Below are 16,200 nucleotides of genomic sequence, written 5' to 3' on the forward strand. Positions count from 1 at the left end.
GCGGCATGTGGGATCTTCCCGGACCGGGGCACGAACCCGTGTCCCCTGCATCGGCAGGCGGACTCTCAACCACTGCGCCACCAGGGAAGCCCTGTTGTTTTGTTTTTAAATTTATACAAATGTACAGTGTTATAAATTTATCCTGTTACTGCCTGTAAATCTAGTTCTTGTCTGAACTGCTACACAGTATTCCATAGTCTGTATAGTCATCACATTTAACTTACACTTCTCTGCAGTGATGGCCATCTACATTGCCACCAATGTCCTACTATTACAAATTATGCCAAGATGAACAACTTTGAATGTGTCTGTTTGTCACCCTGTGGCCAAAACTCTCTCTGGGATATAGACTCAGGAGTGGCTTTGCTAAGTCACTGGGCTCGTGTAGACTTATTTTCACCAAATACTGCTACATTGTTTTAATTTCTCTAATTAGGAATGAGATGGAACATCAATTCAGTTATTAGCCATTCGAGCTTCTCGTTCCATGAAATGCTAACTACATCCTCTCTCCATTATTCTACTGGGTCTCTAGGTTTTTATTTTTCCTTTTGTTGATTTGCAGCTCCTTGAACATTTTCCCCTGTATTTTCTATCTACCTCAAGTACAGCATCATTCTGAAACTGCTGATCTACTTGTCTGTCTCCCTCATTATTCCATAACTCCCTGAGGACAGGGACAGTCTCTGATTCAATTCTATATCCCCTGAGCCTGACTTGGGGGTAGGAGAGCAATGAACAGTTACTGTATGGGTGATGGGCTAGACGAACTGCTGACTGAAGCCCTGGGTCCAGGGGGTGACCTCCTTCAGAGAGACTGTGTCGTGTTCATCTATCTTACCCTCATCTCCCCACCCTCTCCAATACCTAGCACAGGACAACTTGACACAAGTAGGTATTCAAACAAGGTTTGTTGAACAAATTAGTGGGAAAGAAAGGAGAAACTTGCTTTGTTCTTACTATTCTTCCAACCTAGAACTTTGGTCCTCCTCTCCCACATCATCCATCAGGACAATGACAATAATAAAAGCTAATATCTATTGGGAGTTCCCTGGTGGTCTAGTGGTTAGGATTCGGTGCTTTCACTGCCATGGCCCAAGTTCAATCCCTGGTTGGGAAACTGAGATCCTGCAAGCCACACGGCTCGACCAAAAAAAAAAAAAAGCTAATTATCTATTGCTCTTAGTAGGTGCAAAGTATCATGCTAAATACTTTATAAGGATTAAGCCCAACCTCTGATCCACCCCAACAATTCTATGAGATAGGTATCACAGTTATCCCACTTGACGCATAAGGAAACTGGGGCTTAGAGAGGTCAAGTCACTGCCCAAGATAAATGAACCATGGAGCTGGGATTTTAACCCAGGTAAACCACGTTTAAAGCTGGTACTCTTAATCCCTATACTGTGCCACATGCTTCCCTGATGTCCCTGTTCTTTAAGGCTGACCTACCATAAATGCCCATCGTTGTAAAAGCTGCTCCCTGCCTTATGATGGCATTTGACTTCCCAGATGTCAGGCTAGGGGCTCAAGGGCACCCCAGCCTCCCCTTCTAACCACATTTCCACCTACCGCTTCTTGGCGATTTCATTCTGCCGCTTCACCTTCTCTTCCTCAAACTCCCGGATGTTGCGCACACCAATCTCCCGACAAAACTCTTCAAATACCTCATCCTCTACCTGAGGGGAGAAGCAAGGGAGAGAAAAGGCCCTCTGGGTCAGAGTGCTGCTTCTAGCCTCAGTCCTGCCCTGATGCACATGCTGGCATGGCTCATCCTCTACCAACCTGGTTCATCTTCTCCTTCAAGTCTTTCATTTCCCTCTCTCGACTCTGGATGATCCTCTTGATATCATTGATTCGAGGCCCAAAGTTGGCTAGCTCACTCTCCAGCTTGGACTTTTCCTGAAAGAAATGGGGTTGAGAGGACAAAAGAGACCAGGATCCTTGGAGAAAAAGAGCCACCCTGAGTATACTGGCCCCATGGACAAAAAGGGCTAACTCGCCACATGCTGAGAGAACCTGACTTAGCACTGCTGTCAAGTCTGCATCGTCTTTCACTTGGACCATCACATGGCTTCCTCCCTGGCCTCTAGTCAGCCAGCTTCAATCCAAAAGGCTGGGCACACAGTAAACATCATTACTTACAGGTCCACACTCCCTCATCAATAACCCCTGGGGCCAGATATGTTTTGGAATTCAGACTTTTTGATTTTAGAAAAATGATACATATACTACATATTACATAACACCTCCACGGTGAGCTGGGGAAGCACCCATAATCAAACACATTAATATATCTATAAAAGTACCCCCACCCACAGAGACTGAAATATCTGTAGCTCACTTTGAAAACTTTCAGAAGAAACTCAAATATTTGTTGAATGAATTAGTTATGTTAATAGCACCTAACATTTACTGAACATTCACTGGCTATGAGGAATCAGTCTAAATACTTCACATATATTAACTCATTCAATCTTTGTAAGGACCCTATAATTCTAACTCCCACTTTACAGATTAAGATGAAAAAATTGACACTGAGAGGTTTATTTTGTTTGTTTTTTGTTTTTTTTCCTGTTTTGTTTTTTGAGTAACTGCAATACATATGTTTGACAAAGATATTGTTTCTGGAATATATTTTTCAAAAAACTTACAAACCAATACAAAAATGAGCAAAAGATTTGAACAGATACAACACAGAGGTTTAGTAACTTGCCTAATGTCATACAGAGCCAACATCTGAACCCCTGCTTGTCTGACTCTATGTTATGTCTGGTTCCCCAAAGCAGTTCCCCAAAGGAAGTGGGACAAGTTCCCTACCCCCAGAAAAACCTAGGCCAGGAATGTGAGGATGGCCTTTGGCAAACAGGGCTGAAGGCCAGGCCCCACCTGCAGATTGAGGGCCAGATGTCGTGTCTTGGTCTGTTCTAGGTCACTCTGTGAGTACTTGAGCCGCATCTGCAGTCCATGAGCCTGAGACTGCACCTGACGTAGTTCTGCCTCTTTCCGCTTTGCCTTCATCTGCTCCTAAAGTGGACAAGAGAGAGGGGCTAGGTGGTAAGAAGGTGGCCGGCTGGCCTGGGCCTCGGACCCCCATTCCTAGGGACTGCCCTGCCTATGGCTTACCTTCAGCTCTTCTGTCAACCGCTCTTTCTTCTCTTTCAACTTGTCTACTGCTTTCTCATCCCAGCGCCGGGCCTTGGCCTTCAGATCACTAGCCCCGCCAGAGATCACCCCTGACTTCTGGAACAGGGTCCCATCCAGTGCCACTGTCTACATACAGCAGGGAGAAAAGAGGAGAGGGGAGAAGCTAAACAGAGGAATCGCCACTACTAAGCCTGTCCAGCTCCAATTTGGGCAAGGGAATCCATACCTTGTGGCGCTGGTGGCCTCCAAAGGCAATGCGGCGGGCATCCTCCACATTGTCACAGACAAGGGCATTGCCACAAGCGTACTGCAGGGCCTTTTTGATGTGAGGTGGCTCATAGCGAATAACATCAATCACCAGCTTGGCCCCCTTCAGCTCCCGGAGTTTCTCATCTGTAGGTTTCACCTGTGAGAAGAAGCTCAGTTAAGTGGCAGAACACAGAGGGCTAGGAGGAGCAGCCCTCTCACACTGCCGTGACCCCATCACCACCAGCTTCACCTCCAGGTAATCAAGAGGCAAGAAGGTCTCAGGCTCCCCACGCTGCTCCTTGATATACTGAATACAGTCCCGGCCTGTCTTCTCTGAGTCCACGATAATGGCATCCATGTTCTTACCCAAAACCTTGGTTACTGCAATCTGATACTTCTTTTGTGTGGGCTGGCAGAGGTCAATGAGGCGGCCGTACTAGGGAAAGTCAGAAGAGAAAAGTGAAGCATGAGGCTTTTGGGAGCTGGCTTGGGAACCCCAATTCCCAGCTTGGAAAGGGGTGGGAGCAGGTCAGAATTTCTATCAGGAACACAGCCCCCACACTATGAAGAAAAACCTACTCTGGCCCCAAAGCAACAACAACTTCAGGCAGTCATGTCTGAATCCAAAAATCATCTTTCTAAACCTCACTTTTACCATTTCACAGACCACTGCCACCCCAGGCATTATGCCAGAGACCCTATATGCATTATATCAAATTCTCACAAACACCCAGCAAAGTAAATCTCTTTGTTCAGTTCACTTCCCCCATGCCTCCCAAATCAACCATGGTTCCCTAAGAACTATCAGATAAAGGGTAAGGTCTTTAAGGGCAGTGACTGAGCCTAACTCCTTCTTATCAACTCCCCAGCAGTGTCTATAGGAAAGATCAGGAAATAGTTGTAGAACCCAATTAAGTTGAACCCAGGGATGGAATTACAGCAATAGAGGAATAATATTCAGGGAATCTGGGGACTCAGGATTTGGTTTAAGAGGCCAAGAGATCTGATAAAGCCTAGTGAATGAGCTGGTTGTTACATGCCAAAGAAGCTCATACTATGAAGCCTGCACAGAGCTACTTCCTGGGAGCTAATTTCTGCCCTGTGGCCCCTTCCCTTCCCAAAGCCCTCTTCAGTTTCCCCACCTCCCACAGAGGAGTGGACACAAGCAAGACAAAACTTTCAGAAAGAAACAATTGGTGTGATGAAAAGAACACAAGGTTAAGAATCAGAACAAGTTGGGTCTGAACTGCAGGTTTTTTTCTTTTTTAAAATTTTATTTATTTATTTATTTTGGCTGTGTTGGGTCTTCGTTGTTGCACGCGGGCTTTCTCTAGCTGCGGTGAGCAGGGGCTACTCTTCGTTGCGGCGCGCGGGCTTCTCACTGCGGTGGCTTCTTTTGTTGCAGAGCATGGGCTCTAAGCACGCGGGCTTCAGGAGTTGTGGCAAGCGGGCTCTAGAGCGCAGGCTCAGTAGTTGTGGCGCACGGGCTTAGTTGCTCTGAGGCATGTGGGATCTTCCCAGACCAGGGGTCGAACCTGTGTCCCCTGCACTGGCAGGCGGATTCTTAACCACTGCCCCACCAGGGAAGTCCCTGAATTGCAGTTCTTATACTTATAAGCTACGCTGTTTTGAGCAAGTCATTTAACCTCTCTGACCCTCAGTTTCCCTAGCTGTAAAAATGAGATTAGCAATCCTGTCCTCACAGGGCTGCTATGAAAATTATCTGACAGTGAGTGTGAAAGTAAGTGCTCAGGAAATGAGTTCCCTCTCCACTCTTACCACAGAGCCAGGGTACAGGCGCTTGATGCTTTCCATAATTTCTGCCTTTCGCTGTTGGCGGCTGCTCTCCTGGCGGTCAATGCGTGCATCCCCCAGCTGCTCCATCACCTGGTTCAGCTCCTTATTGATCTCATCAATTCGCCGCTTGGCCATCTCCACTTCCTCTGTCAGCTCCCCCTCTAGCTTCTTCTGCTCCTCGAGGGACTGCCTACAAAGTAAAGAAACACAAGGGTTACCCTGGCTGGCCAGAAAATATTCCTGGCCGAGAGGGGCTCTGTGGGTCCTGCCTGGAGAGGGGCAGGACAGGAAGGATTCACAAGAACAGGCCTGGAAGTAAGAGGGAAGGTTACAAGGCCACATACTTGCTAGTTGTGATGTATTCCTCCAGTTTCTCAATCCGCTTCTGATTCTCCTCAATCTCCCTCAGCTTTTGCTTGATCTTGGCCTGGGAGAAAGACAAATACACTACATCACCATAGGCTGAGTAAGTTAACTCCAAGACCATGGGGCCCTGGCTCAGCCCCCCCCCGCCATGTGCCTGCTCATCCAAGAGCCCAACAGTCACGGACAATGGGTCACTAGTGCAGGAGGCCCATTATACAGCAGACACACAGGGACTTCCCTGGTGGTGCAGTGGATAGGAATCCGCCTGCCAATGCAGGGGACACGGGTTTGAGCCCTGGTTCAGGAAGATCCCACATGCCGCAGAGCAGCTAAGCCCGTGCGCCACAACTACTGAAGCCCGAGCACCCTAGTGCTCGTGCTCCGCAACAAGAGAAGCCATCGCAAGGAGAAGCTGGCACACCGCAACGAAGAGTAGCTCCTGCTCGCCACAAAAAGAGAAAGCCCACATGCAGCAAAGAAGACACATAGCAGCCAAAAATAAATCAAATTAAATCTTAAAAAAAAAAAAAAAGCAGACACACAGATGGCGTTCGATGTGGCTCTGCTAACTGATGGGGTCACCCTGGGCCCTATGAAACCCTCTCATAGGTGTTTCACCCAGCCTGGGCTAACTTCCTCACCAATCAAGAGAGGCTCGAACCAAAACAAAGTAAAGCTTTCTGGGCCTTTCTGCACCTCTGTTTTCTCATCTGTAAAATGCAGGTAACCTCCACTTCATAGGATATCCATTAAGTGCTTAACATACATTAGTTGTTAATACTAATGCCTAACGCCTTCTTTTAAATATTTAAAAGTACTTAGCATAATATCTGGAACATTGTAGGCTCTTGGGGTACTATAATAACTTTCTATCATTCTTATTATTTTACTATTATCGTTATTAGGAAAACAGTAAGTGAAGTATACTTGAAAGTGTGGGCTTTAGGGACTTCCCTGAAGGTCCAGTGGTTAGGACTCTGTGCTTCCACTGAAGGAGGCGCAGGTTCGATCACTGGTCGGAGAACTAGGATCACGCATGCTGCAAGGTGCGGCCAAAAAAAAGGGTTTCCCTGGTGGCACGCGGTGAGCAGGGGCTACTCTTCGTTGCGGCGCGCGGGCTTCTCACTGCGGTGGCTTCTTTTGTTGCAGAGCATAGGCTCTAAGCACGCGAGCTTCAGGAGTTGTGGCAAGCGGGCTCTAGAGCGCAGGCTCAGTAGTTGTGGCGCACGGGCTTAGTTGCTCTGAGGCATGTGGGATCTTCCCAGACCAGGGGTCGAACCTGTGTCCCCTGCACTGGCAGGCGGATTCTTAACCACTGCCCCACCAGGGAAGTCCCTGAATTGCAGTTCTTATACTTATAAGCTACGCTGTTTTGAGCAAGTCATTTAACCTCTCTGACCCTCAGTTTCCCTAGCTGTAAAAATGAGATTAGCAATCCTGTCCTCACAGGGCTGCTATGAAAATTATCTGACAGTGAGTGTGAAAGTAAGTGCTCAGGAAATGAGTTCCCTCTCCACTCTTACCACAGAGCCAGGGTACAGGCGCTTGATGCTTTCCATAATTTCTGCCTTTCGCTGTTGGCGGCTGCTCTCCTGGCGGTCAATGCGTGCATCCCCCAGCTGCTCCATCACCTGGTTCAGCTCCTTATTGATCTCATCAATTCGCCGCTTGGCCATCTCCACTTCCTCTGTCAGCTCCCCCTCTAGCTTCTTCTGCTCCTCGAGGGACTGCCTACAAAGTAAGGAAACACAAGGGTTACCCTGGCTGGCCAGAAAATATTCCTGGCCGAGAGGGGCTCTGTGGGTCCTGCCTGGAGAGGGGCAGGACAGGAAGGATTCACAAGAACAGGCCTGGAAGTAAGAGAAAAGGTTACAAGGCCACATACTTGCTAGTTGTGATGTATTCCTCCAGTTTCTCAATCCGCTTCTGATTCTCCTCAATCTCCCTCAGCTTTTGCTTGATCTTGGCCTGGGAGAAAGACAAATACACTACATCACCATAGGCTGAGTAAGTTAACTCCAAGACCATGGGGCCCTGGCTCAGCCCCCCCCCGCCATGTGCCTGCTCATCCAAGAGCCCAACAGTCACGGACAATGGGTCACTAGTGCAGGAGGCCCATTATACAGCAGACACACAGGGACTTCCCTGGTGGTGCAGTGGATAGGAATCCGCCTGCCAATGCAGGGGACACGGGTTTGAGCCCTGGTTCAGGAAGATCCCACATGCCGCAGAGCAGCTAAGCCCGTGCGCCACAACTACTGAAGCCCGAGCACCCTAGTGCTCGTGCTCCGCAACAAGAGAAGCCATCGCAAGGAGAAGCTGGCACACCGCAACGAAGAGTAGCTCCTGCTCGCCACAAAAAGAGAAAGCCCACATGCAGCAAAGAAGACACATAGCAGCCAAAAATAAATCAAATTAAATCTTAAAAAAAAAAAAAAAGCAGACACACAGATGGCGTTCGATGTGGCTCTGCTAACTGATGGGGTCACCCTGGGCCCTATGAAACCCTCTCATAGGTGTTTCACCCAGCCTGGGCTAACTTCCTCACCAATCAAGAGAGGCTCGAACCAAAACAAAGTAAAGCTTTCTGGGCCTTTCTGCACCTCTGTTTTCTCATCTGTAAAATGCAGGTAACCTCCACTTCATAGGATATCCATTAAGTGCTTAACATACATTAGTTGTTAATACTAATGCCTAACGCCTTCTTTTAAATATTTAAAAGTACTTAGCATAATATCTGGAACATTGTAGGCTCTTGGGGTACTATAATAACTTTCTATCATTCTTATTATTTTACTATTATCGTTATTAGGAAAACAGTAAGTGAAGTATACTTGAAAGTGTGGGCTTTAGGGACTTCCCTGAAGGTCCAGTGGTTAGGACTCTGTGCTTCCACTGAAGGAGGCGCAGGTTCGATCACTGGTCGGAGAACTAGGATCACGCATGCTGCAAGGTGCGGCCAAAAAAAAGGGTTTCCCTGGTGGCACAGTGGTTGAGAGTCCGCCTGCCAATACAGGGGACACGGGTTCGTGCCCCGGTCCAGGAAGATCCCACATGCCGCAGAGTGGCTGGGCCCGTGAGCCATGGCCACTGAGCCTGCATGTCCGGAGCCTGTGCTCCGCAACGGGAGAGGCCACAATAGTGTGAGGCCCGCGTACCGCAAAAAAAAAAAAAAAAAAAAAAAGTGTGGGCTAGACTGCCCAGGTTCACATCCCAGTTCTGCCACTTAATAACCTTAGGCAAATTACTTCACCTCTGTGCTGTACTTTCCTCATTTGGAAAATGAGGAATTAAATGACTGCATACATGTAAAAAGCAGTGTCTAGCACACAGTAAGTGCTTGTTAGATGTTAGCTATTGTCATTACTGTTAAGACTATCATTACTTCCTTTTCTCTGGACCATCATTCCTAATCTTGTACGGCATGCCCACCTCTGTCTCTACTTTCTTCCGCTCTTCCAGATCCAGCCGGTCCTGGTCGGCCTTCTGGTCTCGATTGAACTTTTCCAGCTCCTGGGCCAGGGTAGCTGCTCTCTTGCTGGCTTCTTCTTTCAACCGGTGATATTTCTTCACCTGTGTCAGGGACAGGGAAGGAGGACAGGGATGACCAAGTCAGTCCATGTCAGCCCAGCGATCTCTCTACTCCCCACCCCCACAAGAGCTTACCTGATTCTCCTCCAGGGTCAAATCTCTGCCCTGACTCTGACTCTCCTCTTCCATCCGTTCCTCAAACTCCTGCCGGGCTTTCTCCACTGACAGCATCTCCTTTTCCAGCTCATCCATGTCACCTTTACGCTTCTTGTAATGCTTCTGAGCATTCTGTAGGGACTTCTTGGCTGCTTCCAGCTTCTTGATTTTGTGGGAGGTATTCTCCTTGGCTTTGATGTACTGAGGCCGCTTCTGGTTCAGCTCTGAGTCCTTCTCCCTTTTGCCAGAGGGGAGGGGGGAAACCAGTTAGCACTGTGGGAGAAGGGAGGGTTCCAAGGCTTTTTAATCCAAAGGGGGCCTAAACCCCAAGCCTCAGGGAAGTGCCTAAAAGAACAAGGGCCTGATGTCCCACAGATCCTCAAAAAGGGCTATTCCCTAAAAATGATGGCTTCGGCCTGGCATTCCAGCCACTCTATAAGGTAAAGCTACCACCCCTGCCTCAACTCTAGCCAGGCCAGGCCCCTCAGTAACAACTCCCAAGAGTAACCTGTGTTCACATAACCTGACTTAACCTTTTCAAATTTCTGTCCTTTAAACTTCAAGCTCCAGTTTTCCTCTTCTAGGAAGAGACTACCAGCCACGAGTGGCTTCCCATCACTTCCTCTCACTTGGCAAAGCCACCACCCCTTTCAAGTTCTCCTCTTCTGAGTACCTATCTACCTGGAGTCTGAGTACTTAAATACTCTATTTATGTAAAATGCAAGTCAACAAATGTGCCTGATTCTAGCCAAAGCAAGTCAAGGGGAAGATAGAGAAACTAGTACAGGCACTGGGCTCTGGGCTCACAGGAGCCCTAGGAAACAGCACAGCCTCTTGGCTTTCCACAAGTCACATGCCCAGGCCTACCACTTACTTGATCTCCTTCTCAATCTGCTGCTGTTCCCGCATCATTTTGCCCAGCTCCTTCTTCTTCTCCTTCAGCTCATCCTCTACCTTGTCCATCCGCTTCTTGTCCTTCTCGATCTCCTTGTTCTTAGAGGCCAGTTCTTTGTTGAGCTTCTCGATTTCCACTTCATTATGATAAAGTTTGAAAAGTTGCAACTGTACCTGAGCTCGCACCACCTCATCCTTCAGGCGCTGGTAGCGGTCAGCCTAAGCAAATAGGGGTGTGGAGGCAGGGGTGCATCAGTAAGGCACTGGCTTCAATCTGGCCTCTCAGAGCCCAGAGGCAACCTGGCCACCTACCTCTTCTTTTTCTTGTTTGGCCTCCTTGCGTTCAGCTGCGATGTTTTTTTTGCGATGGTAATTAAACTGCGTGTCCTCTTCAGCTTTCACCATTTCCTTTTTTCGCTTGTCATATTCCTGGGCCAGCTCCCCAGAGCGACTGATCTCTTCAAAAAGAGCTGTCCTCTCTTTGGGGTTCTTCATGGCAATAGATTCCACAGCGCCCTAGTAAAGGTCAAAACACTCTCCCCACTTAGACCCTAGCCAGTCCAGTTCCCGCTACCCACTCCCACTCAATCATTCAGAAAAAGTTCACTGATCTCTTCCCCACACTGGGTGCCACATTTCACCATTGAGCTTTGAGGACACATTCCCTGCCTTTTGAGGTACATGGGGAACAGAAGAGACAGAAGCAGAGACAACACCGTGTGTTATGTGCAGTGACAGCAGTAGCACAGAAAAAGAACTAAATGAAGCTTGAGGGTAGGAGATTGGTAGGGGTACCTATGTAGGAAGGATTCCCAAAGGTGACATCTAAGTTGAGTTTGGAAGATGGGGAAGAAACTAACCAAGAAAGTAAGAGAGACGAGGTTATTCCACGTAGAGGAAAATTAATATTGCAAAGGCCTGCAGGCCAAAGAAAGCAGGTGAATTTGGGGAACTGTAAAAGGCTTAATTAGGCTGGAGGGCAGGGCTAGAAGAGAAGAGTAATGGCATATGAGGCTAGTGAGGTGAGCAAGAACCAAAAGGCGGTGTTTCATGAATGACAGGAGTTGGATTTCATGCTAAGGCAACGGTTCTCAAACTTTAGTGTGCATCATAATAACCTGGAGAGCCTGGGAAAACACAAATTGCTGGGCCCCACCCCATAGTCTCTGCCCCTATAGGTCTGGGGTAGGGCCTGAGAATGTTCATTTCTAACATGTCCCCAGTGGATGCCAATCTGGAGACTACAATTTGAGAACTGCCATCAGAAGGCAATGAGAAATCACTGAAATGTTTTAAGGAGAGGAGGGAAAGAAACATATTTGTGCTCCCATAAGATGATCCTGGCCTAGGGGATGAACAGGAAGAGGCCAGACTGGAGTTGGGAAGCCCAGTGAGGAAGCTGTTACATTAGTTCAGGGGAGAGATGATGAAGCCAGACATGGAGCAGGTCCAGTGGGGATAGGACAAAAAGCAGGTAGCCAATAATTGTTAAAAATGCCCACCTGGAAGACGAGGAAGTTACGAGCTTTGATAAGAATGCCCAACTTCTCTAATTCCTCACTGTACTCATGTAGCTGGACCACTTTGTTGTTGATCTTGTACTCAGAAGAACCCCCTACAAGACAATGCACGAGTCAGCCAAGGGTTAGGCCTCCCTCCTACCCCAACAAACTAGTCTAGCCATCCCCCGATGCCCGTGGACCCAAGGAGAACCTCTGGCCAGCCTCACCCACCAACAATGACACGGGCAAAGGTGCGGTCCTCAGCACCCTCCTCAGAGTAGACCATGCTGACAAAGGCCCGGTTGGCAGCTGGCTTGCCCACAGGAGCTCCATGGATCAGGTCCCTCAGGGTCTTTACCCGCAGGTTGCTGGTTTTCTCACCCAACACAAAGCTGATGGCATCCATGAGATTTGACTTACCTAAAGGAGGACAGGACAAAGCAGAGGAGGGGAAGTCAGGAAGAAGGGGAGAGGAAAAGGAATAAAGGAGACATTGACAAGAACATAAATGTTCCCTAATCACTCAGTGCACAGACTAACAGGAGGACAAAATACTGTTTTGCCCCTGTAAAGGCTGGGCCTGACCAAAGCCCTGGATCAAAGGCTTAGAAAAACAGCTCCTTTGCAGTTACCACTTACAGCAGCCAAAAACTAGAACCCCATCTAAGGAAATGGTATATTCACAGAATAAATCGTTGTACAACATTTTTTTTTTTTGGCCATGCTGCGCAGCATGTGGGATCTTAGTTCCCCAACCAGGGATCGAACCCACGCCCCCTGCATTGGAAGTGTGGAGTATTAGCCAGGGAAGTCCCTCTACAACCTTTGATGACATGGGAAAATACCCACAATAGGAGAAACAAGCATGATACAAAACTCAACATAGTTTGATCTCAACCAAGTTTAAAAAAAAAAACACAAAAAACAAAAAAACACACAGGGGCTGAGGGAAGGGGGAAAATGCAGAGCTGTTATTTGATGAGTATAGTCTCAGTTTTGCAAGATGAAAAAGTTCAGAAGATCGGTTGCACAAAAATGTGAATATATTTAACACTACTGAACTGTACACTCAAAAATAGTTAAAATGGTAAATTTTATGTTATGTGTATTTTAACATAATTTTTTTTAAAAAAGGCATATTCCTATAGTGATACAACATGAAGCACACAGCATCACCTATGAAGTGTCTTACCAAAAATATCTGACCTGAATCTAAACAAACCTTTAGACCTACCTTCCAGTTTATAGGAAATACAGCAGTTAGAGAAACATGGTAAATGACACCATGAAGAAACCTTAAGACAAACACAGAATGTGAGATATTCTGCAAGACAACTGGTCTGGTCTTTTCAAAAAGTCAATGTCTTTTGGGGAGAACCATTCCAGGATCCAGAGATTACTGAGACATAAGCAAAGGCAGCACACAAACTCTGATTGGATTCTGGTTCCAAAAAAAATCCCAAAAAGACATTTTGGGGAGCAATTTGGGAAGCTTGAATATAAACTGGATAACTGATGACATGAGGAAATTAATTCCCTCAAGTGTGATAATGGTATACTGGTAAACAGGAGAATGGTGATCTTAGTAGATGAATGCTGAATCCTTTAGGGGTGAAACGTCATTATGTCTGCAATTTACTTTCAAATGATTAAGTAAAACACAGGTGTAAGTTTGAAAAGTTTCATAATCAAAACTTGGGAGGACTTCCCTGGTGGTCCAGTGGTTAAGAATCCATCTTGCAATGCAGGGGACACCAGTTCGATCCCTGGTAGGGGAACTAAGATCCCACAGGTCGCAGGGCAACTAAGCCCGCATGCCACAACTAGAGAGCCCACGCACTGCAACTAATGAGCCCACGCGCCACAACTAGAGAGAAGCCCACGCACTGCAACAAAGAGCCTGAGCACTGCAACGAAAGATCCTGCATGCCACAACTAAGACCCAATGCAGCCAAATTAAAAAAAAAAAAAAAAAAAAAAAACTTGGGGAGAGGGAAAGGCATAAAAATATAAACAGTATAACAGTGGTCATTTCTGGCAAAGAAAATAGGTAACAAGTCAGGGAAGGGAGAGAATCTTCTTTTTTACTGTATATCCTTTGGGATTTTTTGAATTTTGTACCATGTGCATATATTCACTATTCAAATAAATAAATAAGATTTTTAACATTAAGAGTGATTATCTTTTCAGTAGTGGAGTCACAGTTTTTACTTTCTCTATTTTAGACTCAGAAAAAAATATATTAAAAAAAATTTAGACTGGGGTTGGGGGTAGGGAATAGTTTAATCTCTATAAATTCTATCTCAAGATTCCCCCCAACATGCTATCTGACCTTGAACTGAGGACCTGATTTCTAAAACCCTTCTACCCAGCTATAAAAATGGCAGCCCAGGTCCTTCCACAGAGGCAGTACAAGACAGTGATTAAGAGCTGGGGTTCTAGTCCAACAGACCAGGTTCTAATCTTAGTTTCACCACTTCTTAGCTGACCTTCCTTTCCCTCACCTGGAAAATCTGAAAAACCATGACTCATGGGTAAAGCATCTAAAACAATGGTTGGCACATAGTTCTCTGTGGGAGTGGCAGGAGAACAGGAATGACAGGCACAGGTTCTGATCCTGGCTCTGAGAATCAAGTGTGCAAGTGATCACAACTCTGTGCCTGGGTCTTCTCATCTATAAAACAAAGATAATGGTATCTCCCTCCTAGGGTCATTGTGAGAATTTAAATGTAAAGTGTCCTAATAAATAAAGTACTTGCCACACAGTGAATGCTCAATAAATGGCAATCCTATCCTAACCAGGTCTAGACTCTTAGCTTAGTCTCCCTCATCACAGCAGGACTAGCACATCATGCAGACCAGGAGTCAGCCTTTTAAGCACCCATTTCCAACTTTTGGGCTTCTCCCATGCTCTCCAAGGATGGCAAGAACATCTCACAACCAAAGGCCTCCCTACTTGCAATCATTCAATATTGTAAACATTTTTATAACATGCATTATGACCTGAACAATGATATAATGTTTCAAGGAATGTCTTCTTTGGGGCACTCCATAGACCAGTGATGAAGATACAAAACAGAATAAACGTTAACATGTAGCAAATGTCTACTGTGTGGCAGAGAGGAATTCACTGAGGGGAATCAAAGACTGCCTTGTGGAGGTGGGCACTGAAGAATGGGGTCAGATGTAAGCCTGACATCTACTCGAAGAATGAGGAAGAAGGCGGTCTCTTCCCCCTCCCGCAGTTTCCTTTGATTATAAAAATGAAGCTCAACTTAATCCTTGGAACAGAGCTCCCTCGCCTTCCCACTTGTATCCCTCACAAGCATCCTATAAATCTACTTCTTGCCTGTCAAAAAAAAAGAACGGGGTAAGGGAGGGCCAGTCAGACCAAGGGCCTTTTCGGAATACCTAGGTATACAAATTTACCCATGTTGAGGAGACTGAATGCCAAGAGGTGCATCTCAGCTCTTTCCACAGGGGCCACCACACCAAAATCCTAAGAAACTGCAGTGGAACCCCAAGCATTAGCCATCTAGGCCTGTAGTTCTCAAATGAGGTGGGGGGACGGTGGAGTGATTTTGCCCCTCCCCCCTGGGGACATCTGGTAATGTCTGTACACATTTTTGATTGTCACACCTGGAGGGGGTGGGGGGGTTGCTACTGTCACCTAGTGGGTAAAAGCCAAGGATGCCACTAAACATCCTACAATCCTAAAAGCCAAGGATGCCACTAAACATCCTACACCTGACAATGCCACTAAACACCCTAGTGGGTAAAAGCCAAGGATGCCACTAAACATCCTGCAAGGACGGACCCCACAGCAAAGCATTATCTCACTGGAAATGTCAATAGTGCTGCTGTTGAGAAACCCTGCTTAATAGAGAGCCATACCTAGGCAAGACTCCAGGGAAGGTCATCAGTTACAGCTACTTCAGCAAGGGCAGCCCCTCAGGCTAGAAAGTGATTTAGCTAGAACACCTCTGAGGTAAAGGAACACAGCAGGATTCCAAACAGACCTCTAATGTCCGTAGATGGGAAGACTCCATGGTGTATAATTTAGAGATGAGAAATTTAGATATGAAACAGAGGCCTTATCTGACTACCCTTTCTTTCTTCCTTTCCTTCCTTTTTCTTTCTTTTTATATTTTCTCCCAGTTTTAACAAGATATAACTGACATACAACACTGTATTACTTTCAGGTGTACAACGTGATTCCGTATTTGGATATATTGCAAAATGGTTGCCACAATAAGTTTAGTTAACATCCATCACCTCACAGTTAATTTTTTTCTTCTGACTTTTTAAAGATCTATTTAAAAACATACAAAATATACAATACAGTATTGTTAACTAATGACCACTCTTCCTAAAAAGCCATCCAAGTCACTCTATCACATCACTGTATCACATCAATCCTGCACAGCACTTATCACAGCCGAAAAACAACTTATTTCCTCTTTTATTATCGTCTTTCCCCTCTGGAATGTAAGTTCTCCGAAAGCATGGCTTATTCTGTTCTCCGCTGTTTCCACAGCACCTTGACTGAATAACTCCT

General features: G+C 46.4%; 1 protein-coding gene across 1 annotated transcript in view; it reads right to left on the reverse strand.

Annotated features, from left to right (window-relative positions):
• The window catches only part of SMC1A (structural maintenance of chromosomes 1A), a 42,240-nt gene that overhangs the window by 25,141 nt on the left and 899 nt on the right, over window positions 1-16,200 (reverse strand). Inside the window, exons 2-15 of the mRNA XM_007122790.4 lie at window positions 11,874-12,062; window positions 11,643-11,755; window positions 10,453-10,656; window positions 10,121-10,359; window positions 9,226-9,484; window positions 8,992-9,132; window positions 7,445-7,527; window positions 7,083-7,290; window positions 3,647-3,832; window positions 3,374-3,553; window positions 3,127-3,273; window positions 2,890-3,027; window positions 1,786-1,902; window positions 1,573-1,679 (exon numbers count right to left, since the gene is read on the reverse strand). Coding sequence (XP_007122852.1) covers window positions 1,573-1,679; window positions 1,786-1,902; window positions 2,890-3,027; window positions 3,127-3,273; window positions 3,374-3,553; window positions 3,647-3,832; window positions 7,083-7,290; window positions 7,445-7,527; window positions 8,992-9,132; window positions 9,226-9,484; window positions 10,121-10,359; window positions 10,453-10,656; window positions 11,643-11,755; window positions 11,874-12,062 — 2,311 coding nt within the window. The remainder of the gene's footprint in view (window positions 1-1,572; window positions 1,680-1,785; window positions 1,903-2,889; window positions 3,028-3,126; window positions 3,274-3,373; window positions 3,554-3,646; window positions 3,833-7,082; window positions 7,291-7,444; window positions 7,528-8,991; window positions 9,133-9,225; window positions 9,485-10,120; window positions 10,360-10,452; window positions 10,657-11,642; window positions 11,756-11,873; window positions 12,063-16,200) is intronic.

The sequence above is a fragment of the Physeter macrocephalus genome, chromosome 21 (genome assembly GCF_002837175.3).
Source record: "Physeter macrocephalus isolate SW-GA chromosome 21, ASM283717v5, whole genome shotgun sequence".
NCBI classification, from domain to species: domain Eukaryota; kingdom Metazoa; phylum Chordata; class Mammalia; order Artiodactyla; family Physeteridae; genus Physeter; species Physeter macrocephalus.